Source organism: Oncorhynchus kisutch, linkage group LG27, assembly GCF_002021735.2.
Source record: "Oncorhynchus kisutch isolate 150728-3 linkage group LG27, Okis_V2, whole genome shotgun sequence".
NCBI lineage: Eukaryota > Metazoa > Chordata > Actinopteri > Salmoniformes > Salmonidae > Oncorhynchus > Oncorhynchus kisutch.
The window spans coordinates 20623537-20651508 of record NC_034200.2 but is presented as its reverse complement, the minus strand read 5'-3'; the positions used below and the strand labels follow the sequence as shown (position 1 = coordinate 20651508).

Here is a 27972-nt window from a genome sequence, read left to right as displayed (position 1 = left end):
TCCTACTTGTTTTTTTTCCAGTTTCCATGTGTATTTTCACATTCTAAAGTGTTCCTTGTGGTTAGCGTATGCACAAATGTATTTTTAATAATACTCCTGTTGTGATATCAGTATGGTCTACCAGTCCATGCTTATGCTTGGAGTAATGGCGTAATAACTGTTGAGAAATTTGGAGACATAATTGAAAAAAATTGAAAAATGTAATACTATTCTTAAGTGGGAAACGTTGTAGTGCTTCAAAAGCTTATGGACTCTCGGTAGGCACTCTCCCCTAGAAGAACAGTATGAGTTGCCATGGCTGCAATATATTCATTATTTGGGGCCATTTCCTCTGAACCACTGTCCCGTACAGAGGTTGTCTGGAAACACAAATATAATGGGAAAAAATCAGTTTGTCAGTCCTTCCATTCACTCATACACACTGCGATGTGAGCAGAGTACATACAGAACGAAATCCACAACCTCTTCTAGGGCTTTCAAATGTGACACTCTACCAGCAGCAGCTGTTGTACACTATTTTAGTCTCAGGATAACTGCAGAAATCCATCAGACAAGGGCCAATTTTCACACTCAGGGAGGTTAGACTGCTCTTAATTTAAATAGTATGCTGCTCCTGCTATGGCAAATCAATTTAAGCAAAGAGGAATTCCCCCTTTCCTCTGACCACCAGTGTTAATAAGAAGTTTAATCATTTGAAGTATTACATCAGTATGCTTGAGTGAAAACTAGAGACAATTCAATGTGTTATGTCAGGGTGTTGGAGTGAGAACTATAAAACATACAACGTCAACAACTGACTGGAATATCATTGTCGTTTGAGTATTAACACCTTTAGATCTGTGGTCAAATCTGATGTGTCTCTTTTCAGATAACCTCCTTACCTTCACTGATCCGACTTCTGATAAAGGACAGAAAAAACCTGGCCCCCACTCACACAAGATCACACACAAAATTGGACAGAGACAACTGTCCCAAAATCCATTAAAGTCATTGAGGTCAGAAGATCATAAATATCCAAACAAATTGCCCAATATAGCTTAATGTTGTTTATTTTGTATTCAGTTATATTCTTTGTAAGCCTGGCAGCAGTTCACAAATATTGAATTGATATTAAAATCACTGATTAAAAATATCTATCAAATTGTAAGTTACATTTTCCAAAAGTTTACAGGCCAGTTTTCCAAAATATAGTTTAGAACATTTTTGAAAAATACAATCATACATAAATAGACTGTTCCTTTGCCTTTAAACAGTAATAACAGCTCAGAATTTTGGCCAAAAAAATGTATGTAGCATCAGGTACAATTAGTAGAAAATAGCCTTATACATAGCTGTGTGCAAATACAGTTTAGACAAGAAAAATAAATTATTGATCATTCATTGTGGTTCTTTCAACTTTGAACTTTGCCTGTGCTCTTTAAAGGGCAACTCCACCCACTTTTCAAGCTCATTTTCATTATCTCCAGCACAATACCAGTGTCTACAGATGTGGAAACGGCACATTTCTATATTTAGTAGAAAAAATATGAAGTAAAAAGTTCCACCTGAAGACATCATAAGTTAAGACAGTTTAAAAACAGTGATTTTCAAACACTATGAGATTTGTGTTGACGTTGGGAGCAAGAAAATACCCTCCCTCTGGCTACAAACTCGTTACAAGTTTTGAAAATCAGTTTTTCTTACTTTTAGTCCTACCCTGTGATGTCGTAGAGAAGCATTTTTTTTTTTGGTATTTCCTCTTTTTAACCACGGATCATAGAAATGCACCGTTTTCATATATGTAGACACTTCCCACTGGGCACACAGTGGTTGAATCAACGTTGTTTCCATGTAATTTCAATGAAATTACATTGTACCAACGTGGAAAAGACGTTGACTTGACATCTGTGCCCAGTGGGTGGTATGGTGCAAGAGATCATGAATATGAGGTGGAAAAGTGGCGGAATTGCCCTTTAACTCTGTGCTCTAAATGTTCTTTATTACTTTACACTCAGAAAAGTAGTAATAAACATATCTGGAGCCATTTCCCCTTCTGATGCTTTCTTCTTCCAATCTCACATTCTCTCTGTGGCAGTCTGTCTGACCAAACCTCTGTAAAACATCTCAATGTTACTGCCCTGAATTCCAACTGATGCATCCTTCACATCCTCCTCATACCATACTCTCAGCATTGTTGCAAATGGAAATGTTACCATAACCAGTGAAAATGCATCTCCTACACCTATCAAACAGTTTACCAAAATGTACAGTTTTATAAATATAATACATTTCATTCTATTTTAACTGAGCAAACAGAACATATTTATTATTCAAAAAATAAAACCGAATAGGCATGCTTAGCTAACTAGTCACAACAAAAATAAAATATTATATTGATGACATTGAATACAGTAATTAGACTTTCACATATTTAAGACAATGACTCTCTCTCTACTGTCTTATCCAAAGTAAACTGGAACGTCATGCTAATGTTATGACATTTAGCCAACCATTTACTCTACCTGAATGTATTCAACACACATAACAAGGTGTTATTGCGGAGTAGGTTTCGAGCATTGGGCTGCTTTCACAACCGTGCAAGTTAGTAAGTATGAGGTCCAGTGTTGGTAGGCTAGCTGTGGTGTTGGCTTGGCCAAATTAAAGACGCCAAACTATTAAGGAAACAATTTGACATGCATCAACCAACCAACCTGTGCACACAGTTTTTTTTTTTAATCTAACAATTCCTCAACATTATTCTACAAGATGCAACTGCATATTTTCTAATTAAAATCAAACCAAACAAATCACTTTATTCTTATGTATGTATTCTCTTCATGTGCCAATCTACTGTGTATGTTATATTCATGTGGCAATAAATCAATGTTGGACGCCATATTTCCTACAAAATAGGAAAAAAATATGAAATTGGAAAGTCATATGCTTCCATTTGAAAATGAACCATTATGCCTTTATTTCACAAAACACTTTAGACTAAAAAATTTTGCACATTGATCCTTGATTGCACAAGAAAAACTGGCAAAATCTATCTGCAAGTGCAAACCACACCCAAAACTACAGTCCTTTGCCTTAAAATCAATCAAATTACAAGCAACCAATTTGGTGCAATATACTGTAGGGTCAGTATACATAAAGTACACTGTGTGAATGACTAGCCATGTTAACAAACTTTATCACTGGCTGGATAGATAGATAGATAGATAGATAGATAGATAGATAGATAGATAGATAGATAGATAGATAGATAGATAGATAGATAGATAGATAGATAGATAGATAGATAGATAGATAGATAGATAGATAGATAGATAGATAGATAGATAGATAGATAGATAGATAGATAGATAGATAGATAGATAGATAGATAGATAGATAGATAGATAGATAGATAGATAGATAGATAGATAGATAGATAGATAGATAGATAGATAAAAATGTGTTTTATTGAATCAGTCGGAAAATGATTCAATATCCCAAATTTAGCTCTAAATTACTAACATGTTCAAATAAAGTCAACTTTTTTATCACAGTGTTGGTTAACTATGTCATCTTATAAGTTTGTGTTATATGTAGCCAGCCTCCAGCCAATAGCTGGTTAGTCAAAAACATCTGTGCCTGTATACTGCTAAGATACTTCAATTGCATATAAATTACTCTCAAATTGGACTATTTAGAAATATGTCCTCACAATAACTGGAATTAAATGTTGCAATTTCTTTCAAATGAACTGATTTGTGTAACATAGGCTTTATGGAAATTCCTTTGAATTTGAAGGATCTTCAAAAAGTTGAGAAATGCATGGACTAGACTTAAATAAATACTATCTTATCTTAATCATTTGTAATACCTAAGGATAAACAGACAAAGGGAAAACAATTATGAAAACCTAACAGTTACTAACTAATACATAAAACAGATGCACTTGAAACAGCCCCATGCACAAGCATGTCCTAACATGAGAAGTTAGACGGCTTTAGCAGTGGGGAATGGAATAAGACTGGTGAGTGCCACTTCGAAACATGTATGATTTCTTATCGACCAAGTGAAAAGTATAGTGAACACTGAGACACACCGAGACGCACTCCCAAGGCAGCAAAGTCTGCCGAAACACATTCCTCTGGCAGCCTTGTGCACTGCATCTCCCCACTAAAACGTCAGATGGTAAAATAGTAAGGCAGCTGTTAGCTTCTGTCAACTAAAAGTGCATCTCTGAACATATCCCCCCCTGCCCACCCCCCTCCACATCCCCCCTGTCAGGGCATATGAAGTGGCAACGCACTTGACTGGTAAACAGCTTGGATCAGCAGATTGTTTTTTTGTTGCTTTCCCAATGACTGCTTGCTTCAGCTTTCACAGAACCAAAGCGAGTCACAAATCATCGCCAGCGAAACTGGGCAGCGTCTGGGCCGAATGGTCCTGGTCTCATCTTTCTCCAATGTTTCACACTATTTACAGTCCTCCTTTGCCTGTGTCTGTGCTTGACCGGTGCCATTTTTAAAGGCCGTTGACGCAAATGCAGAGAGTTAGGGACCTATGCCACTAGTTTTGATGAGTTCACTGAAGGGTCAAAACAGTTAGAGGGTTAATAGTTATGTTGAATCACATTCAGGCTCATCTGTATCTTAATGTCATGTAAAACTTGCAATTTACACTTTAAAATGTAATGGGAAAAAACTACTGCATCACAATGCTCTACAATTCATAACATCTGAATAAATGTTATTAAGCTGACTCTTACCTCAGTTCAGATTCCGTCAGGTTAAAAAATGGATAAAAATTATTGCTAGACCAATATTCAACAGCATTACAAGGGCAACCAGTATTGAGTTAGGACCCTGTGAAGTAGGAAAGACAAAGCTTCAGGAGAACATTTCAATAACAGCATTTGAAAGTTAGCTAGGCATTATCACAGAAAATATGAGACTACCTTTGATGTTTCATACGTTGTTCTGAAATGACACCTTTCTTTCTCTTTGCTTCAGTTTTCCCATTTTCATCATCATACAGTATGAGTTACTTACTGACTCTTCCTCTATGAAATCCGTGGTGATCTCCAAGCTGGCTTGTTTCCTAGTTTCTGCTAGGCTTTTTGGCTTATATGAATCTTGTTTCTTAAGTGTTAGCTCAGGTTTGCTTTCTTTGGCTGCTGACTTTGGCGCTCCAGGTTTTGGGGTGGGTGTCCTGTATTGCGCCATAGGTTTTGCGGGCTGTGACATCTGGGCAAAGTTGGACGGGGTAACATGCTCCTCCTCTACTCCCTCAGGTTCATCTGGGGGGATCTTCACGTCTGCCTTCATGTAGTAGCCGTGGTACTCAGTGTCAGTGTGCAGCTGTCCATTGCCAGGGCTGACGGGGACCGACTCCGCCATCTTGAAAGTTTTCAGTTGGGGAGGCACTTCTTGTCTTACTTCCTGTTTCAACGATGTCTTAGAGACTGCCTTTGTGATGACCGGGGCCTGGCTCTCTGCTGAAGGGGTTTTATTCTCTTTCCCTGGCTTGGGGGTGAGCTTGCTGAAGAGGCTCTTCTTGGGCTCTGGGGCTGGCGCTGGTGGGGGTGTTGGTGGGGGAGAGGGCTGGGGAGTCGCAGTGGGAGAGTGGTCTGGGGTTGTGCCTTTACGGTAGAAATGAGGGCTACTTGAGGAGGACTTCTCTTTCTTCTCCTCTTGGACAATAGGTTCAATAGGTTCATTGAACCTCTGCTTTATATAATCAGGGCCTAGAAAATGGAATACATTATTATCATACAGTCTTTAGCTATACTAAGTCCATGTAAACAGTGATCTAATATATCACAATGTTTGAATTAATGTCATGTGTTTATATCACAATCAACACAAATTTGTTTTTTTCCCCCTCAACAAGCACTTAGTGCTGAATTCCAATTTCAGATACGGATATAAACATACACCTAAATATTATTTTGTGTTGTTTTTGGTAAATCATAAATTCACATTTATTCACTGTGAGTTATATCATGGTTAGGATGCCTTTTCTGCATCCATGATTTAACATATTTTTCCTTAATAAGGATCTGACCCTTTTTTTCAATTTCCGCCTAGAATGACATACCCAAATCTAACTGCCTGTAGCTTAGGACCTGAAGCAAGGATATGCATATTCTTGATACCATTTGAAAGGAAACACTTTGGAGTTTGTGGAAATGTGAAATTAATGTAGGAGAATATAACACATTAGATCTGGTAAAAGATAAGACAAAGAAAAAAAAACATTTTTTTTTTTTTTTGTACCATCATCTTTGAAATGCAAGGGAAAGGCCAGCCCAGGCGCAATTTAGATTTTGGCCACTAGATGACAGCAGTGTATGTGCAAAGTTTTACACAGATCCAATGAACCATTGCATATATGTTCAAAATGTTGTATCAAGACTGTCCAAATATGCCTAATTGGTTTATTAATACATTGTCAAGTTCATGATTGTGCACTCTCCTCAAACAATAGCATTGTATTCTTTCACTGTAATAGCTACTGAAAATTGGACAGTGCAGCTAGATTAACAACAATTGAATCTTTCTGCCCATATCAGATATGTCTATGTCCTTTGAATGTTTTTTGTTACTTACAACCTCATGCTAATCACATTAGCCTAGGTTAGCTCAACCGTCCCTCGGGGGGGGACACCGATCCTGCAGAGGTTAATGAAGTTTCAAAGCTGTCCCAGTTGGTTTATTATTAAAGGTTGGAAGGATTCTCAACATTCTCCTGACCACTGGTGAGGCCAACACTGTCACACAGCTGACACAAGTGGAGTTCGCAAGCCAACAAAGTTGATACCTTTCTGACGCAAGCAGTGTTATCAAATGAAATCATGGTTCATAATATTTATTATACTATTAATAGCATCAAAGTGCTATGATCCCTTACTAAATCTCTACATCCTCAGCAGTTGTTCATGAAAAGCCAATCAAATCACAAAGATAAATCATTGTTAATAAGACATTTATATGGCATTAACAAACAGTAATAAGAAATTATTGAAATAAAAGAGAACAGCGCACATGAAAAAATACTATAGCAGGAATGCTATAGTATTCACTGTAGTGTTTTTTGCTGGCTTTACTGTAGTAGTCACTGTAGTGTTTACAGAATACTATAGTATACATACTGTAGTAAAAAAAGTAGCAGTATATAATATAGTAATTTCTGTAGTGTTTTTGCGGACTGTAATATACTGTAGTTTTTACTCTTCTGTTTTTGTGGACTGTAGTGTTTAGTGTAGTGTTCTTGCGGACTGTAGTATACTTTAGTATTTACTGTAGTGTTTTGGGGGACATTACTGTATTTACTAAAGTGTTTTTGTTTGATCATCTTCGACATAGAAGTGGGGGGCTTTCTCCTTGAGGAAACCTACTGGAGAAATACTAAAGGAGCACATTTTGTAGGTAGGTAGGACTGGAGTCTGAAAGGAGAGTTTTCTATAACCATAGGGAACACAACATGTGGTGTATATGTGGCATGTAAGTTTCTCACTTATGGGTGGCACAAATTGGAATATGGGGAAGGGGAAAGGGCAGCGTATATGCCAAGGAAATACTGTACTATTTACTACAGTAAAAAAAACAGTGTAGTGATTTTGCTGATATTTCTTTAGTATTTACTACAGTTTTTCTGACGGGGATAATACTGTAGTATTTACTATTGTATTCTACAGTATACTACAAAATTCTATACTAAATATTACACATGATCGAGGGATACTACAGTGTGTAGTATAGTATTCAACAGTATAGTACAGTTTACTACATAATTCAATAGTAAGTATTGTAGTATGCTATAGTAAACTGTGAGCTTGCAAGCTGGCTGGCTATGGAACATGATTATTAATAGTCGGTGATATACACTATCCTGGTGTCAGGTCAAGTGTATAAGGTTTAAAGAGCCTATATGGTCCAGACCTGAGCAAGACCATGTGGTAAAAAGAGGAATGCCCAGCGATGACATAAGATCACAAACCTATATGCATACAGGAGTTAAACATGCATGAGACCGTAACACGAACACTACAGTCTCTGATCACACTGAAGAACCACCCTCTTACAAAACTAAGCAGGCTGACAAAAGCTGAATTTTTGGGGGGTTTTGTTGTATAAGAATATGCTGTGCCGTACAATGTAGACATTCAGCCAGATCCAAAATTATTGGCACCCTTGATGAATATGAACATTTAGAAATCATATTATTTTATTTTACAATTGCTCAGAGAAATAGATTTAGTTTAACAAGTAATTTTAGAAAATCTTTAAAAGATAGGGGTCAAAATGATTGGCATCCCTGTTTTCAATACCCTCCCCTTGTGAGGATAGCTACACTGAGACTTTTTCTTAAATGTTTTATGAGATTGGAGAAGACATTGGAAGGGATCTTAGACCATTCTTCCATAGAGAGTCTTTCCAGATCCTTGATATCCTTCATCTGCTCTTATGAACTGCCCTCTTCAATTCAAACCACAGGGTTTCAATGGGGTTCAAGTATTGAAAACAGAGGTGCCAATCATTGTTAACCCTATCTTTTGTAGACTTAAATAAATTACCTTAGAAACAAAATCTCTTTCTCTGAGTAATTGTATGAGTATAAATCATATAATTTCCCTTTTTCTTATACAGTACTTCATAGTTCAGTATTATTTTATTATTTATTTATTTTATACAGTCTTTTTTAGTCTTTTTTGCTTAAGGGGGACAATAATTATGGACCTGACTGTACATCGATGCTGCAGAAACATATTACATCACTGTAATATAAAATATTGTACTCATAAATATGTGACACTTGTTATCCCAAAAAACACTGACCTTGTATTTTTCTGAGGATGAAAAAGACCCCAAGGTAAATTATGCTAATTTATTCCTCCCTAAACAGATTTTCATTTACATTTGGTACATTTGCATATGCATCTGCCCCAGACGGAAAATAAAGAAAAACACACAACCCAGACACAAAAGGCATTGGACAAAGGCGATTATAACAAGGGGCTGTGAGATAAATAGATGCTGGGGTCTGGTTGGGTAGGTTGGGTACGTTGGTTTACCTGGCTGATGGAAGTTGGGAGACAGTTCCCTTGCCACTGCCCTGGCGATGTCTGAGTCCTGACTGGCAGACTGACCGGCCTGGTCAGCAGCATCACCTTTAGTCCTGGCGTGAGCCGTTCTGGATGAAGGCAAAGCAGAATTATAGCCGGTTAGACTTGGAAGGGTACATACCTGGGTTCAAATACAATTGGTTTACTTTTAAATACTTTTAGCATTTCTTTGAGCATGTTGATTGAGAGTCCAAGAGCGACAGAGTTTATACTTTTGGGACTGTTCCATTGGTTTTTATTTCTCCAGACAAGCCCAATAAGACACAGCTAAATTATACAAAATAGATCTAATACTACTTGAAGCCAGGTCTGGGAGGGTGAAGCACTACATGGCTCTGGGCCTTCCAGATATACACTGTCTTTAGTGTCTTATAGGGTTGAGACTGGAGAGCTCAGTGGTGCTACAGTGTTGCCAATAAATATTGTTGGAGCCAAAGGTTTTTCCAACATTAAATAATATTAGAAGTAGAGAATTAAATAATAAAATAGTATGGTTATCGTGCAGTTTCATGCTCTTAGCAGTAAAATGCATGTTGCAAACATTAAATGGCTTGACATGCATATCCACTGTGTGATATTCAATAGAAGGCAGTGTCATTCATCACAACCATCATTTTTGTCATTTCTGATTCAACTTTTTTTCAAGTTAGATATTTGTGTTGCATTTACTTCCTTTCGCTCAAGTAAAATTGTTTTCAAAACAAACTATTTACATGCATTAACATAAAGAATACCATGATATACTTCTTTATACTTATCAAGATGTACATTATTTCAATGGTACAAGATTAATTCAATAGTGTTTCTTTATAAACAGTTCAATAAGAGGTAGTTGGTTTTACAACTGTCTGTATGAGTGTCATTCAGGGCCTCTGAATACAGAGGAGTACAGGAGGATTTACATGGTGTCTCTTGAAATGAATGTATCCTTTCAAAAACTTTAAGAAAGCCTTAACTTTTCAAATGAAGGTGGATAAAAAGGAGTGTTTGAAACCGATTAAGCTGACAAGGGCAAAACATGTGGTCTTTGTCTGCAATTGAATACAAATGTATGCTCTTTCAACCTTAATTTGAAGTGTGGACGTTCTCTTTTTTTCAACGACTGACTATGCAGTTGCATTTTAACAACTTTAGGGGGCACATGACTACAGAAGCTTACATTGTGCATTGAGGAAAGTCTTCATTATGTGCAATTGGCTTTGCCTCATGTAGACATCTGACAGTTTCGCAGTCAGTGAATCACTGAGAACCATGTGAACTCCATATGCATATAGTGCAGATGTGCTGTTGAATGAATCATGCCATTAATCTGTTATAGAGGAGTACAGGAGGATTTGACAAATATTTGATTGAATCATCGTGCACTAACCCGCCCATAGGCTCACATAGCTACAGTACTGTACAATGAGGAGTACAACAAGTTACACTTATATCATCATACAATTTCATGTAGGCTTCCTGAAAGCTTTCAAACCTGGGGCCATAGGCTACACCAAATCACATGGCTCGGGGAGAAAAGAGACAGAGCGAGGGCACATTTGAAAAAGGCGACTTGAACCAAGTTTAAGAAGCTTAAATGGGAGCTTGTTAGCAAGTCTAGGAGAGCTCGGAGGGAAGATGAGCAATAAACCACCTACCCAACACCTATTCCCAGCCAGATAGACTGACTGAGTCATCCACCAGATGATAGTGGATGGCGGGACAGAGAAGGGCTACAGTATCAGCTCAGCTGCTGCTGCTAGGCTGTATTCTTGTCAGGTGTTGATAAGCCAAGTCCTGCCTTGCCTTATTTAGTCAGAGCTCAGTGCTGACTGACACACTAGAGGCTGATGGCTTTACATGTGAGGAGAGCAGAGCTAGCACACACAGTGCGGTCTGGTCTAGGAACTGCTTGCTCTCCTTCGTCTCTCCCTCTTTCTCTCTCTCTCCCCCTCCCTCTCTCATTCGCTCCCCTGGGCTTCCACCCAGATGACGGGAAAAGTGACGCAAGCCGAACCCGGTCCGCACGTTCCAAAGCTCTTACCACACTTATCAACTCAGCCACACAACAGTCTTCAAAGGCAGAGGCCTTCATTTTAGACATTCTGCCGCTGCAGGGACATATTTCTATTTCATGACAGGAGGAGTTGCTGTGATGGTGAGCCTAGATATGAGAGCCCTCATTAAAATGTATACAGATGCCAGAAAATCAGGATAAAGAACATGCTAATTATGGTTTCTCATTCAAGAAGATTACAAGGAAAGGGGGATGGGTGGGCATGATATGGCAATGAAGTGACTATTTTGATACTGTAAACAGATAGGGGGTGGGTGTTTCACATGGTAGTATATCTCTGTGCATTGCATTCAAAGGACAATAGCCCAGTTTAATGAATATTATTGTTTATTGAAGCGTTGAAAGAAGTGATAGGCTACTAACAATATGGTTGCAATTTTTTCTCTCGAGTCTTTTTTTCTGATTCAACTTTAACTTTATTTGGAATAATTCCAAGTCCAACCCATGTCATAAGGACTTCATAGACCATGGCTTTGTATTTCATATTAGCCATCTCACATGTTCTAACATGAACCAGAGATATTACTTGGCTGGCTCAAGTTGATGTGGGTGTCTAAGAGAACTACCACCTCAAAAGTTCAACAGCTTTCTCCTTGCTATTCCATGCCCTGGCAAATTACTCATTGTCACCCCTTGCTTTTGAAAAGGCAGTAGGCACAGAATGTAGGCCTAAGACGAGGAGAACAATATTTTCTATGTAGTTTTCCAGCAAAGAGCTCGACTTCGTTCAACAAGCAGCTGTGTATGGTTTCGGTGTTCCACCTGATCGCAATCAAATGTATTTCAGACGAGCTAGATTTCCATGCTTATAATACACACTCGGTATTCTGGTCTGAGAGATCTTTTTTAAGACTGAGCTATCTCTGAGATTTATGTCTTGAATATGTTTAAACAAGAGCATGTGGCTCAATCAACTATGAACACTGATTAATAACCTAATTCTTTATAGAACTCTTGGAATTGTTGACAGTCTCTCACCTGCCAATATTCACAATTGCATGTGTCACAGGGTCACACCCTCACAATGATGTGAACAATATGGTTGTACAATGATTTGTCTTGATTTGATCCTCACTATTTGGATCACTACAGTGTGTATCAAATTGGTCCATTGTGTCATTGGGCCACTGTCTGAATTTACAATGTACTGAAGTTCATCATCTGAACTTTAAGTCTGTACCATGTGTTACGTGTGCCACATGTATGTGCAAAACATGTTTTACTGTGTGTGTGTGTGTGTGTGTGTGTGTGTGTGTGTGTGTGTGTGTGTGTGTGTGTGTGTGTGTGTGTGTGTGTGTGTGTGTGTGTGTGTGTGTGTGTGTGTGTGTGTGTGTGTGAGAAAGTGAAAGATGGAGAGAGCGTTGGAGAAAGTTGGAGAATGTTGGAGAGAGGTAGGATAAGGTGACACCAATAAAAACCTGACCCTAGTTGAGAATCCCAACCTGTCAGCCATTCAACCTAACCCAATCAGCAGACCTGAACTGGAAGCCCACGTAGCAGTAGGTTCCATCACCACCAACACCACCACCACAACATGGCCTGCGTCCGAAATGGCACCCTATTCCGAAAATAGTGCACTACTTTTGAACAGGGCCCTTAAAGCTCTGGTCAAAAGTAGTCCACTGCATAGGAAATAGGGTGTCATTTCAGACACATGCATGCCGATTGAGAAAATGATTACCTTGAAGTGGCTATTTCTACTTTTGTTTTGGCAATAGCTGCTGCCCGTATGGCTCCTTCTACAGCCCGATCCACTTTCTGTTTAGTTTTGGTGTTTTTGAGAGGAATGAGCTGTTTTTTGATGCCTCGCGCCAACACATTGTTTTTATATTTCCCCTCTTCTTTGGTGCCATCTGGGAACATTGTGCATCCGTAGCCGTGGCGTTTATTGTTCATCCATTCTCCCTCATACTTCATCCCGTTGGTGCGCTCGCTGACACCAAAGCCGTTCCGCTTGTCGTTCTTCCACTCCCCCATGTAGGACTCAGTGGTGGTGGCATCTACATTGTCCTCCAGGGGCATGTACTCATCAACTCCATCTCCGAAGCTGATGGTGGAATTGGCATCACTGGAGCTGATTCGGCTGATGGAGCTGGCGGCATCGCTGCGGGCGGAGCTGCGCTTGCTTGATATGGACGACCTGGAGTCAGACTTTCTGAGGTTTCTGAGGCTGCCGAACAGGGACCCTCTTCGGAACAAGCCTTTTTTCTTCTCACCTTCGCCTTCGCTGTGGAAGTTGAGAACAAAGCCTCCTCTGGTGCCGGCAAGGCTGTCTGACAGGTCGAGGTTGGCATGGAGGACGGTGCCGTTGCTCTGTTCGCTGCGGAGCGAGGCCAGCGAGGTTCGAAGAGGTGAGCGAATAACCGTAGCCATCCCGTAAGGTACACTTTGCCGCACACCATATCCGTGTCGCATTCCTCCTGTCCACTGCCCCTGGTACGTACCTGTTAGGACAAGAAATTGCAAAAATTAATACAAAGGTTAAGAAAATCCTGAACACACATTTTTGTCACGATGACAAAATAACCATTGGGGTACAAAATTAGAATATTACAGTTGATTAGAATCTCTTTACACTAGCCCAATCTCAATTCAAGCAATTGAAGTGGAAACATCTTTAAAAGTACATTATATCCTTATTATATTGGAAACTTTTCATTGAATGGGTTGAAATCATATACAATACCTAATCTCAACCAGGTACTGTGATTCTGATGTCAGACAGACCTGTATGTATTTCTAACCACATTCAAGATACCACGTCCATGACGAGATTCATATTTCAGTATTTGTTTATATCGTGATTTACTATCACTTCATCATTTGCTATTCATATACTCTTGGCGTTATGCCAAACCAGGCAGTCTTTATGGCAGTAGACATAGTCGAAAAGCATAGGCTACCACTGGTACATAATTAAAGTTAGAGGCCTTCTCTTGTCATTGTAAAGACATGTGCTCCAATGTTTGTTTAGGCTTTTGAAAGTTGGCAAGGATCAGGGCCGGCCCTAGCCTTTTGGGGGCCCTAAGCGAGGTTTGTTTGGGAATTACGATTTTGCCATTTTAAAGCTAATTTCATGCAATTTTATACATTTGACATGACATCAACGTTCAACGTCTAGTTTTTATTTACATTTGTTGAGTTGTCAACTAATGTGACTTCAATGTGTAATCAACAACAAATGTCGCCATGTCATTGGATTTAGGGTAAAAGTTAGGTGAAAAAAATATGATATGGCCTTATGTTGATGACTTTTTGCAAATACAATCAGTTTCCCACATTGTTTCAACGTCATCACATAGATTTTGGGGGGTTGAAATGATGTGGAAGTAACATTGGTTCAAACTGTTTTTGCCCAGTGGGTTATGGCATGTTAATATGATATCTGAGTGAGAATGACTAACAAAATCAAGGGGGACATATTTCATTTTTGTGGATGTGGGCCCCCTAGCGGCCGGAGGCCCAAAGCGACTGCTTATGCCTGAAGCCGGCCCTGGCAAGGATGAAGGCATTACTATGGAGTATCCTTATCTATGATTAGATAGGGCCTAGTGAGGTTACAACAAGTGCAGTGGTCCAAATCTGTTAGCCTACTTTTCAAAGATGAGCTCCCACCCAGTAACAACCTGTCCTGAAACAGGCTGTGGCATGAAGGAGGGCCTGGGAACTTTAGGCTATGGCCACTCATTATACGGCCCAATCCCAAATTAACCACTAGACCCTATGCCCTATGCACTTGTGGAGATCTGATACACTTTGATTGGTATAAGCAATATAGTGAAACTTCCACCTAGCCTATCAGAGGGAAAGTTAGAGCTATTATGATATTGCTTACACCTTTCAAATCCTCTCAGATCTCCACAAGTGCATAGGGCATTGAGGTTAATTTGGCTTTCCTTATGCTCCTGCACACAAGATCCATTGGAAAGCCTGCAGTTTGGCAAAAGTCACTAATTTCATACAACGAAAAGGTGGAAGTTAATCCTGCCACACTCTTAACAGTAATGTTGAACCCCACAGTAACACTGACTGACCTTACATCATCACAACTTCAGTTGACACTCCAACTGTGTTTTTGTCATTCAGATATTTGTTTGAAGGGGGAAGCGCAAAATGCCAAGAAACCACACATCACACGCCTTCCCACCATTTGAGCAGCTACAGGGGGTCTACAATTCTAAATACATACTGCTTTCTGGTGTGCACTCAAGGCGATATGCCACTGTCCATCATTATTGCTTCCAAAGAGAAGAATGTGCTATTTTAAAAAGGTAAGTAACTTGAGACATTGGGAAGTTTGTCTGTCAAGCCAAACATAACTCCATCTGTCTTACTATGTGAAATAAATCAGCCTAAATACAAATAAGTTACTGAACAAAATCAATCTTAACACATTAGGAGGATAGATTAGGGCACTTTTGAAAGGCTTCATGTCAGTGACTAGTATTTATATTTTGTTGAGTGTCACTGTCCCACTGATTCCTAAACGGACTGATCCCATTATGACTACTTTTTACCTGCCTACCTACCTGCCTGCCTGCCTGCCTTAACTTCTTGCTCCTGCCAAACGCTATGCCACGCCCACAAACGTTAGTTTTCTCCGCAATGAAGTACAGCATGTAGCAAAGGATAAAGCAGCTAAATAATTCAGTTTGAATCGTCAAGCAAACCTTTCACTGCTTCAGATTTTCAGGTTCACACACTGTGTTTTTTTGCTTTATAAATTGAACCAGTGAGTGATATGAGAGTACTAGACGACTCCAAGCACAAAAGAAAGCACTCGAAGCCATGCTTGCTCAGGGGGAACTGGCTAATACCGTTTGCTCAGGTTTTGTTGGATCTGGCCCTCAGACAATGCTCACTTTATCTTCTGCAAATCTAATTATTATGTTGTTATTTGTGTATTATGCTGTATCTATTGTATCTATTGACTATCACACTGCATGAAGTAAGATATTGTGGTGTGTTTAATTATCGACTAATGTCTATTGACTTTCCTACAATCCATTATTGCTTTCACCTGTAATCAATAAATAAAACTCTATCAATCGATGCTATGAATCAGCAAAAAGTAGATTTCTCTCTCTGGAATAGATATAACCTACAAGTTACATGCAACTGTGTGTGTATGACTATGCTTGTGTGTCCTGGCAAAGCCTAGTCTCAAAGACTAGCCTTAACATAGTAAATGTAAATTCAGAACACAGTCAAATTACTATGATAATGTACATTTGGTATGGTTACTTAGTAGGGTGATTGGTTGTTTGGGGTGGATGGGTGGCTGTATAATGTGAACAAGTTCAAATCTCATCACGGACAATTTTTGATAATTAGCAACTTTTTAACTACTTACTACTTTTGAGTTACTTTGCAACTACTTAGCATATAGCTAATCCTTCCCCTAACCTTAACCCGTTTAGCTAATCGTACCCTAACCCTATAACCTAAGTCCTAACCTTAACCCTAACCCCTAGCCTAACTAGAGTTAGCCAGCTAGCTAACGTTAGCCACCGAGCTTGAATTCGTGACATATACATCTAGCAAATTTATAACATATAAGGAATTTAGCAAATTCGTAACATATTGTATGTTTTGCAAATCAAAACATTTAATACAAATTGTCATTCGTAACATATCAACGAAATGGGGTGTCTCGGATTTTAAGTACAGAATAATATGAAATGCTCCGAGACCAGGTTGCCTGACATTACAACTTCATGACCACCTGCGCCTACAACACAATCTTTGAAAGCAACAACTCTAAAACGACTTTATATAGAAACTACTGTACGCTAAATTCCATACTGCAACAAATGAACAAAGATCAATAGTTGTCTATAGATCTGTGATCAATAGTTGTCTATAGATCTGTCCTGGGTAAAAAGCACTTTGATTTTCAAGTGTGTCTGAGTGATATTTTTATTTTTAGCCATGACCTCTATGGGAGTATGCCTTCAACGTTAGGTTATGGAAGAGCTCAGCGCTGACTGAACAGTACAGTCCTATATCAATAGAGTTCAGTGGTGTGGCACTGGCTATAGTTCAGGCAGGCTTCTCTACTCTAATCGTTTGCAATTAATGGAAATAGTTAACTCTTATACTACAACTGTACTATAAATATACAACGAAACACTTGTGGAAACATGTGCCCCCTGCTACACTGTAACAAGTGAGACTGCCTTACATGTAGCCTACTAACCACAAACTGTTACTGACACGCTTACCTCCATCACCATACGTTTCAACTCCATATCCATCTTGCAGACCGTTACTCCATGTCCCATCGTATCTAGCAGGCGTGTGGAGACTTTGCCGGACCCCGTATCGACCTTTAAATCCATGAGTCCATTCACCACGATAAATCCATTTTCCCTTCGATTCCACACCGAATCCGTGTCGTTTCCCCTGTGCCCAGTAACCCTGATACACGTTTCCACTGGGCCAGGTGTACACCCCCACTACCTCAAAACCATTGTTCCAGGACCCGGAGTATTCTCCTTGGCCCTTGGGCCCGGTACAGACGCCATGCCCATGGGCTTTTCCATCCTCCCAGCCACCGCAATATGTGCCACCATCGTCAAAATCGAACCGTCCGCCCGTCATTCAGATTATGAGGGGAGAAGAACGAGTCGTGGTAGCCCCCGGATATTGTGCTGTCCCTCGCTAATCCTGAGCGTATTTTAAACGAAAAGTAGCAACACTGAAGCGAGAGTCCGGTAGATAGTGTGGTGTGGCGTTGTGGTTGCAAGCAGAGATTAATTATTGTCACTGTGTGGATTTGTGGTGGTCTGCTAAAGCGGTACGTGGGAAGAAGAGTGAGAGCGCCACTACCGCTGCCAGAATCGCTCCTGGTTTATTTTATGATGATATCTCCTCCCTCTCTCACAGCAGAGAGATAGAGAGAGAGCGAGAGAGAGAGAAAGAGAGAGATAGAGTGGTTGGGGGGAAGGGGGGGGGGGGGGGGGTAATGACATGAAAATGCCATGACATGATGTAATATATTGGTTTCAAAGTTAAATCGATTATAATTATAACCCTGCTTGATATGTCCCTATTGCTTATAGTATTGGTATCTGTAGGTAGGCTAATCAAAAATAGCATAAGGTTTTCTGTGTGTAAACTCTATCAGAATGTTAAACCCATAGAAATAGAATCACTCATTCTAGTTCTGTGGTTACTGGTTAGACTCATAATCATTCAGTTTGGGGTGTGGAATCCGTGTTCATTGACGATTAATAGATGACAATACAATTATATTAATCTCAACAGTCAGATAATGATGTTGAACTGGCCAGTTGTGTTGGTGGCAAACATAAATTAAAAGCTAGGACTTTTATCAGCACAGAGATGAAAGTCATGTACTGTTGTTATTTGTGTATTATGATTTCAAGAGAACAGGGACATCTACTGAGCACTGCTAATATCCTGCAGCATTATACATGGGTGTTGGACTAATGTTTCTGGGTCAGAAGAAGACATAGACTAAGTTATTTTAAAAAAAAATCTCAAATACACTATTAATAGGTTACAATACCTGCTAAAATGTTTGAAGGAGATTGTAGCCTAGAAACTACAGGACATGGCAACAGGCAGCCTCTAGATCTTACCACTGGGTGTCAGTGTGCACATCGTTCATCTGCATTGCAAACACAGTAGATTTTCATTAGAAAATACAAATTGGACCATACGTATGCCACTGGGTAGAGATTAAGGGGACTTTTCTTACCAGCATCCCATTGACAGGTTAACCCTAACCTCAACCAAACCCTTATATTTCCCTTTGCATGTCAACCATATCCCCTTTTTTCCCATGCCACAGTCTACAATATATACAGTTGAAGTCGGAAGTTTACATACACTTAGGTTGGAGTCATTAAAACTCGTTTTACAACCACTCCACAAAGTTTTTGGCAAGTCGGTTAGGACATCTACTTTGTGCATGACACAAGTCATTTTTCCAACAATTGTTTACAGACAGATTATTTCACTTCTAATTCACTGTATCACAATTCCACTGGATCAGAAGTTTACATACACTAAGTTGACTGTGCCTTTAAACAGCTTGGAGAATTCCAGAAAATGATGTCATGGCTTTAGAAGCTTCTGATAGGCAAATTTACATAATTTGAGTCAGTTGGATATGTAGCTGTGGATGTATTTCAAGGCCTACCTTCAAACTCAGTGCCTCTTCGCTTGACATCATGGGAAAATAAAATAAATCAGCCAAGACCTCAGAGAAATAATTGTAGAAATCCACAAGTCTGGTTCATCCTTGGGAGCAATTTCACAACACCTGAAGGTACCACGTTCATCTGTACAAACAATAGTATGCAAGTATAAACACCATGGGACCATGCAGCCGCAATACCGCTCAGGAAGGTAATGCGTTCTGTCTCTTAGAGATGAACGTACTTTGGTACGAAAGTGCAAATCAATCCCAGAACAACAGCAAAGGACCTCGTGAAGATGCTGGAGGAAACAGGTACCAAAGTATCTACATCCACAGTAAAACGAGTCCTATATCGACATAACATGAAAGGCCGCTCAGCAAGGAAGAAGCCACTGCTCCAAAACCTCCATAAAAAAGCCAGACTACAGTTTGCAACAGCACATGGGGACAAAGATCGTACTTTTTGGAGAAATGTCCTCTGGTCTGATGAAACAAAAATGGAACAGTTTGGCCATAATGACCATCATTGTGTTTGGAGGAAAATGGGGAGGCTTGCAAGCCATAGAACACCTTCTCAACGGTGAAGCACGGGGGTGGTAAGCTCATGTTGTGGGGGTGCTTTGCTGCAAGAGGGACTGGAGCACTTCACAGAATAGATGGCATCATGAAGATGGAAAATTATGTGGCTATATTGAAGCAACATCTCAAGACATCAGTCAGGAAGTTATCGCAAATTGGTTTTCCAAATGAACAATGACCCCAAGCATACTTCCAAAGTTGCAGCAAAATGGCTAGAGGACAACAAAGTCAAGGTATTGGAGTGGCCATCACAAAGCCCTGCCCTCAATCCTATAGAAAATGTGTGGGCAGAACTGAAAAAGTGTGTGCGAGCAAGGAGGTGTCACGTTCTGACCTTAGTTCTTTTGTTATGTCTTTGTTTTAGTATGGTAAGGGCGTGAGTTGGGTGGGTTGTCTATGTTCCTTTTTCTATGTGGTGTTTTTGTGTTTGGCCTGGTATGGTCCTCAATCAGAGGCAGGTGTCATTAGTTGTCTCTGATTGAGAATCATACTTAGGTAGCCTTTTCCCACCTGTGTGGTGTGAGTGATTATTTTCTGTTTCTTATCTGTACCAGACAGAACTGTTTCGGTTTCATTTTGTTCTCTTGTTGGTTTTGTATTTTAGTGTTCTGAGTTCTATTAAAGAATATGAACACTTACCACGCTGCACATTGGTCCTCACATTCTTCCACCACAGACAGCCGTTACAGCAGGCCTACAAACCTGACTCAGTTACACCAGCTCTGTCAGGAGGAATGGGACAAAATTCACCCAACTTATTGTGGGAAGCTTGTGGAAGGCTACCCGAAACTAGTGACCCAAGTTAAACAATTTAACGGCAATGGTACCAAATACTAATTGAGTGTGTGTACACTTCTGACCCACTCCGAATGTGATGAAAGAAATAAAAGCTGAAATAAATCATTCTCTCTACTATTATTCTGACATTTCACATTCTTAAAATAAAGTGGTGATCCTAACTGACCTAAGACAGGGAATTTGTACTAGGATCAAATGTCAGGAATTGTGAAAAACTGAGTTTAAATGTACTTTGCCAAGGTGTATGCAAATTCCGACTTCAACTGTAACATGTGAAATTGCATTGAGACACAAGCTTTACAGATCCAATCAGTATTGTCCATTACAACAATATTTTATATAATATTCTGTGTAAAATATCACAAAGAATACTCTAGTAATATACATACAAATTGATTGAATTATCAAAACATTTACTGTGGTGTCCATTTAGCAAAACAAACTGTTTTCACTTTCTTCAGTGGTGTTGGCTTTAGTTTCATCACTAGATTTGAATTCAGACTACTTTGTATGGTCTTCAGACCCCTACTGACCTTAGTACAGAGTGCAGGTCTCTACATCAGGAGGTAAAGACATGCTCGCCAAAAATAACACCAGCTGAGCGATTATGAGAAAGTGACTGTCACGTTCTGACCTTTATTCCTTTGTTTTGTCTTTATTTAGTATGGTCAGGGCGTGAGTTGGGGTGGGCAGTCTATGTTTGTTTTTCTATATTTTCTATTTCTGTGTTAGGCCTGATATGGTTCTCAATCAGAGGCAGCTGTCTATCGTTGTCCCTGATTGAGAACCACATTTAGGTAGCCTGTTTTCCTTTGTGTTTTGTGGGTGGTTATTTTCAGTCTTTGTGTGTCTGCACTAGACATAACTGTTTTGGTTGTTTCTTTGTTGTTATTCAGTGTTCAGTTTTGATTTATTAGATAAGATGAACACTAGCCACGCTGCGTTTTGGTCCTCTCCTTCTTCCACCCAAGACAGCCGTTACGGTGACAAACTCTGTGTAACTGATATGAGCTTGGCGGAACCATGTCATTATTATCTTTATGGTTGGATTAATGGTCTAAGAACGTATAGAAATGAACTCCTTATATCAGCATAAAGAGTGTCATCTGTAGTATAGGCTGTTTGACAATTCAAATCAAAGTTTATTGGTCGCATACACAGTTTATATATTTGGGACTCCTGTGTGGTGCAGCAGTCTAAGGCACCGCATCTTAGCACAAGTGGTGTCCCTGGTTCAAATCCAGGCTGCATCACATCTGGATGTGATTGGGAGTCTCATAGGGTGGCTGTCACGAATCCCGCCGAAGATGGTGCCTCTTCCTGTTCGTGGCGCTTGGCAGTCATCGTCGCCGTCCTATTAGCTGCCATCAATTACCTTTCCTTTTGTTCTCTGTTTATTGGTGTTGGTGTATCAGTGTGATCTCTATTTTCCGGACAGTTTTAGTCCTGTGTATTTTCGACGGGTTGTTTCATGCGCCTTTGTGTTTTGCATGTCCGTGTCTCCGCTGTCTTTGGAATAAAAGATCCACGTACGGAATTACCTGCTCTCTGCGCTTGACTCCTCCACTCACCATTCATAGAAGTCATAACAGTGGCGCACAATTGGCCGAGTGTCGTCCAGGTTTGGCTGTCATTGTAAATAAGAATTTGTTCAAACTGACTTTCCTAGTTAAAAAAATATATTTAAGGTTTATTTGGATTTGTTCACATTTGCAGCTAAAAGCTGAATTGCAGTCTACATAAGCCCAACTTAAGTAAACCAAAAAATATGAGATGTAGTATACAATATTACAGTTCAGCAGCATTAAGCAGTCTCACAAACTATGGCATAGGGCTGTTGTAGAACCTGTCAGTCAGAGTAGGGGGAAGGTTCAGTTTGTGACTGGATCAGGCAGATCTGTCACTGACATGGCCCCTCGTCTGAGGCAGCCATTTGTTGTCATCCTGTAACATGTCGTTGGATCTTCTCAAGTCGGTTGTGTTGGTGGGCTGTGGGGACCTGGGCGCCATACTGGAACGGGGCAGGCTACTCGAGCACTGGACGGACAAAGCAGGTGTAGAGTGTCAGAATGTTTAGCAGATGTTAAACAAAAATGTCAAACAAGTACACAATGTAATCAAAAACAATCTAGTTAACAACCCAAATCACACTTTATCACTAATCCAAATGCCATCTAGGCGTATATACACCAAAAATATATTCTTAGAATGATATGTATAGCAGTAGATTTGACACTCATCATATTAGTATCAGCTGATACCAGGTCAACATTTCACACTGTTATTATTACTACATAGTTACGGGTTTTTGTGTGATTTAATGTCAAATTGGACTGAGCAGGTACTAAGTCTCCATTCTGTAGCTCTCTAATTATTGAGATTATTATGACATAACTTTATAATTCTCTACACTGATTGTACAAAACATTAGGAAAACCTTCCTAATATTCCATTGCACCCCCTTTTGCCCACAGAACAGCCTTAAATCATTAGTGCATGGACTCTACAAGGTGTCGAAAGCATTCCATAGGGATTCTGGCCCATGTTGACTCCAACGCTTTTCCAAATTCAAATCAAATCAAATTGTGTCTGTTCAAATGCGCCGAATACAACCTTACCATGAAGTGCTTACTTACAAGCCCTTAACCAACAATACAGTTCAAGAAATAGAGTTAAGAAAAGTACAGGTTAGTCGAGATCATTTGTACATGTTGGTAGGGGTAAAGTGACTATGCATAGATAATAAACAGTGAGTAGCAGCCGTGTGAAAACAAAGGGGCGAGGGGGGTCAATGTAAATAGTCCGGGTGGCCATTTGATTAATTGTTCAGCAGCCTTATGGCTTGGGGGTAGTAGCTGTTAAGGAGCCTTTTGGTCCTAGACTTGGCGCTCCGGTACCGCTTGCCGTGTGGCAGTAAAGAGAACAGTCTATGACTTGGGTGACTGGAGTCTTTGACAATTTTTGGGCCTTCCTCTGACATCGCCTAGTACATAGGTCCTGGATGGCAGGAAGCTTGGCCCCTGTGATGTACTGGGCCGTACTCACTACACTCTGTAGCACCTTACAGTCAGATGCAGAGCAGTTGCCATACCAGGCGGTGATGCAACCAGTCAGAGGTGCACTCAAAGGTGCAGCTGTAGATCTTTTTGAGGATCTGGGGACCCACAACAAATCTTTTCAGTCTCCTGACAGAGAAAAGGTGCTGTCGTGCCCTCTTCACAACTGTTTTGGTGTGTTTGATAGTTCGTTGATGATGTGGACACCAAGGAACTTGAAACTCTCGACCAGCTCCACTACAGCCCTGTTGATGTTAAATCCACTTCAGTCAGTGTAGATAAAGGTAGGACACAGGTTAAAGAAGGATTTTTAATCCTTGAGACAACTGAGACATGGATCGTGTATAAGTGCCATTCAGAGGGTGAATGGGTAAGACAAAATATTGAATCACCTTTGAACAGGGTATGGTAGGTGTTAAGGGAATTTTTATCAACGATGACTAATTATGTATACATTTCAATCAGGACTGACTAATCAGAATATTTTTATGTTACTGTATATGTACTAATCAGAATACTATTATGTTGCTGTATATGTATGAGTTTTCTTTCTTGATCCCAGTGCTGAATATAAATGTGAATGTGGTCAAGAGTTAGAACAATGACTGTCTGTTCCTTGGTAGAAATGAATGAACAATATCTTCAAACTGGCTAGAATGCTTATCTACACGAGAAGACCTTGGCCCATAAAATATATTAAATTGGTAGTGAGACGGATGTGGGAAGGCTTGAGATACTGCCTTTGTACCAGGGTGGGAGAAGAGACGGGTTGGTACTGGAACTAATGACGTCATTTTCAGTTTATAACCTGTGGTAACCTGTATCGTGTTCAGTACTCTCGTGAATAAAGGCTGCTATTTGACTTTAAGACCGGGCTCTGTCCATCTCTATAAAATAAGGGTCATACAAATTCTTATGAATTGACAGAGTGTTTCATTTTAATTGGGAATTCAAATAGAGGAATTAAATTCCTGCAACAGTAGGTGCCAGGCGAACCAGTTTGAGTGTCAAGAACTGCAAAACTGCTGGAAAAAAAGCTTTTTGGGGGTGATTAAGGACATCTTCATAACAATCACCATGCAGTTGAGACTACAAATGTGTCATTATCCTTAAATGTTTTAATTTCATGCTTATTTCATTGCCCGATATTTTGGAAGAGCATGTGTAGTACTGTATGTAGGAGGAAATACAACTATCTCACTTCTGTAATCATTTAACACAAGATTTTTGTTTGATTTTTCAATTGTTCAGTTACAAAAAGTATGCAGATAGCATTTCCTGGAGAATGTTACTGGATATTATTCAATCCATAATGTCATTCACAAAATGCAAAATTCACTGTATGAAGTGGATAGATACAGCTGGAATAGGTGATTTGCTCTTCCTGATACATTTACACAGGTCACATGTATCCTATTCTATCAGCTAATAGAGCTAAGGCTAAGCTACTGCTGGCTCTCTTTGAGAGATATGGAGTTTTTGTACCCATAAGTGCTTGCATTCTTTTCCTGCCAACGCCAACCACAGACTGATGGATGTTTTAGGCTGATTTTGGAGAGCAAAGGGATGCCAGATTCTCATGCCTCTATTTGATAGGCCAAATAGAAAAGATCGTATTTATCCATAATTAGACCAAATCAGCCATGTTTGACAAATTATCCCAACATTCTAAGGATTTAGTAAAACGTCAGGAATGACATGCATGGAATAATGTTAGAGTGAAGTTAGCTACCTAACAAATATATTTATTTCCTCCCATATTGCAATGCAATTTCTACTGTACCTGTATGGTCTTCAAACTGCCTACTTAATAGAAAGTGTATGAGTACTTCCTCTGCCAACAATCCTTACTGACAAAGCAATGCAAAGGTTGTGCTGGGACAGCACTGCATTCCAAGTCCAGCTTCAGGCCAAACCAAATTAACTACTGTGAGATAAAACAAGCAATACATCGATTCTTATGAGTGTGCAGAGGATGTAGTGCAGTGTTTAAACTTTCATTACTTTGACTGTAATTACTGTATCACAAAACCATGAGAACAAGAGCAAAACATTTGTCAAACTCTTCAACACTCCCAAGTTGTCAATATGGATATCTGTCTCTCCAAAATCACCTACTGTACTGTATTTAAAACTACGGTCAAGGAAATGAATAGAGATCTAAATGAAATGCAATTAACTTTTATGGCTAATGAACTCAGGAGGCTCAGAGCCAGAGCGCGCTGCTTCTCCCACTGCTCTAAGGCAGTTTCCGATATTATCACAAGCACTAAGAATACTATGAATACTGATGATACATATGCACGTCGTTTTTAATTATTTTGTTTTAAGCCTTCCCTAAAACACACTAAAACAGCACTAATTGAATTAATGCCTAAAATGTTCACCTTTGAGTTGTTTCTGTTTTAATCACGCGGAATTAATGCGTCAAAAATACACAGTCATCCATGGAGGTAGATGTGTTTTTTCATTAGGGAAAATCCGTTTTTTTTTTGTTGAATTGCTTTATTATGTTGAAGACAAGCAATAGGCACTATAAGTTATTGGTTTACTCAGTGCCTGTGTGGTCCAGTGCTTACAGCCACTGACCTCAGCACACATATTCCAGAGTCGGCATATGCTCGAATCCGGCCCTTTGACTCATGGACAGTGGCAATTTTAGCATGTAAATCTTGGTGAGGCAAACTCAAAAATTGTTTTTGAGATGCATGCCAGCAAAGCCACTACACAACACAACACTAAACAATACATGAATTGCACTATAACGGTGACAAACGGTGCCCACAAACTGTTAGGGCCTATATGAAGCTGTCCCAACAGCAGAGCATTCTTTTCAGCACCATGGAGTAAATCCTTACCACCGCTACACCTGGCTATCAGCGGGGCCTTGTCTGGCAGTGGAACAGTTCATTGAGCCTCATATACTGCCTTTTTAAAAAACATAGCTGGCCTGCTTAAGTAAATTTGGTTTCTACTGACAATTCAAATGTACAAACTATGGCATAAGGGAACAATGAGCAGATGAGAGGCAATCTGTCATTTTGATTAAAAATGAGAGAGCTAAGACAGATGTAGTCAATATAACTATTAGTTCAGCACTTTTGAAATGTACAGCGACAGAATTCCGAACATGAGATGTTCTTACAGTATTCTCCCTGTACACTGTGATAGACAAATTACATATTTACCTGATTTGTTTGATATTAATAGTTAGCAATTAATACTTAACAAAACAGAGGATATTTCTGTCCTGTTAGTGTCTGTGTTTCTATGGTCTCCACTCTTGTTCCCTGCAGCTAATCTGGGCGTATATATCACCAGAGATGGCTTGAGCTGACAAATGAGTTAAAGACTGCATTACAGAGACAAGAATGTTTTACAAGAGATCGCGTAGGAGTAGAACAATCCCTCATTGTCTCAAAATCATCCTTGCATCTTGAAAACTAAGTCAGGGTGGGGTTAAGACAACAACCCATGTGCAGATAAGACTGGGATGAACCCAGAGTGGATTATGATGCTCCTTGGTCTGTATGAGGGGGTTGAACCAACCATGACTGAGCATTGTTAGTGTCAGCTATATATAGTACTCTGCATTTGTGTAAAGGTTAGGTTACTCTGTCCAACACTCAATGGTGGGGGGTCGACCAGCCTCATTATTGCAATAGTTAATCGCTGTTATAATAAGATGATTGTTTGAAGAAATGACCAAATCTCTCTGAGTACTGAATTTGCACGACAACACCAAGTCAGAACCATGGGATAAATAAAGGGGATAAACAGTGCATTCGGAAAGGATTCAGACGCCTTCACTTTTTCCTAATTTTGTTACGTTACAGCCTTATTCTAAAATTGATTTAAAAAAAATTCCCCTCATCAATCTACACACAATACCCAATAATGACAAAGTATAAACAGGTTTAAGAAATGTTTGCTAATTTATCAAAAATAAAGGCTGAAATATCCCATTTAGTATTCAGACCCTTTAATCAGTACTTTGTTGAAGCATCATTGGCAGCGATTACAGCCTTGGTTCTTCTTTAATATGATGCTCCAAGCTTGGCACACCTGTATTTGGGGAGTTTCTCCTATTTTTCTCTGCAGATCCTCTCAAGCTCTGTCAAGTTGGATGGGGAGCATCACTGCACAGGTATTTTCAGGTCTCTCCAGAGATGTTTGATCGGGTTCAAGTCTGGGCTCTGGCTGTGCAACTCAAGGA

At 39.7% G+C, this 27972-nt stretch overlaps 1 protein-coding gene and 1 non-coding gene across 4 annotated transcripts; both read right to left on the bottom strand.

Moving 5' to 3' along the window:
- Positions 1-1031: 1031 nt before the first annotated feature.
- On the bottom strand, positions 1032-18036 carry LOC109872084 (junctophilin-1-like). 3 transcript variants are annotated; one of them, XR_004205841.1, is made up of 6 exons: positions 17378-18036; positions 12835-13597; positions 9047-9165; positions 4928-5716; positions 4739-4835; positions 1032-4557 (listed from the first exon to the last, which is right to left on the bottom strand). XR_004205841.1 is itself a non-coding variant. In XM_020463186.2 (6 exons), the coding sequence occupies exons 1-5, from the start codon at positions 17754-17756 to the stop codon at positions 4755-4757; spliced, it is 2037 nt and encodes a 678-aa protein (XP_020318775.1). In that variant the 5' UTR covers positions 17757-18035; the 3' UTR covers positions 1032-4557; positions 4739-4754. The 3 variants fall into 3 exon arrangements, 2 of the variants coding, with proteins under 2 accessions (XP_020318775.1, XP_031662979.1); XM_020463186.2 differs by having other exon boundaries at positions 5022-5716; positions 17378-18035; XM_031807119.1 differs by having other exon boundaries at positions 1032-2091; positions 5022-5716; positions 17378-18035.
- On the bottom strand, positions 7343-7395 carry LOC116357845 (U7 small nuclear RNA). Its single transcript, XR_004205888.1, has one exon. It is a non-coding gene; the product is annotated as a U7 small nuclear RNA (small nuclear RNA).
- Positions 18037-27972: the final 9936 nt, after the last annotated feature.

What these genes read in the sequence shown, in the direction of transcription:
- LOC109872084 (XM_020463186.2), bottom strand. Translation starts at nt 17,756, where the DNA reads ATGACGGGCGGACGGTTCGATTTTGACGATGGTGGCACATATTGCGGT. An exon ending in GTAGAAATAGCCACTTCAAG is followed by an intron (nt 9,166 to 12,834) that starts GTAATCATTTTC and finishes GCCTTCATCCAG; the next exon opens with AACGGCTCACGCCAGGACTA. An exon ending in TCCCAACTTCCATCAGCCAG is followed by an intron (nt 5,717 to 9,046) that starts GTAAACCAACGT and finishes TCCATTTTCTAG; the next exon opens with GCCCTGATTATATAAAGCAG.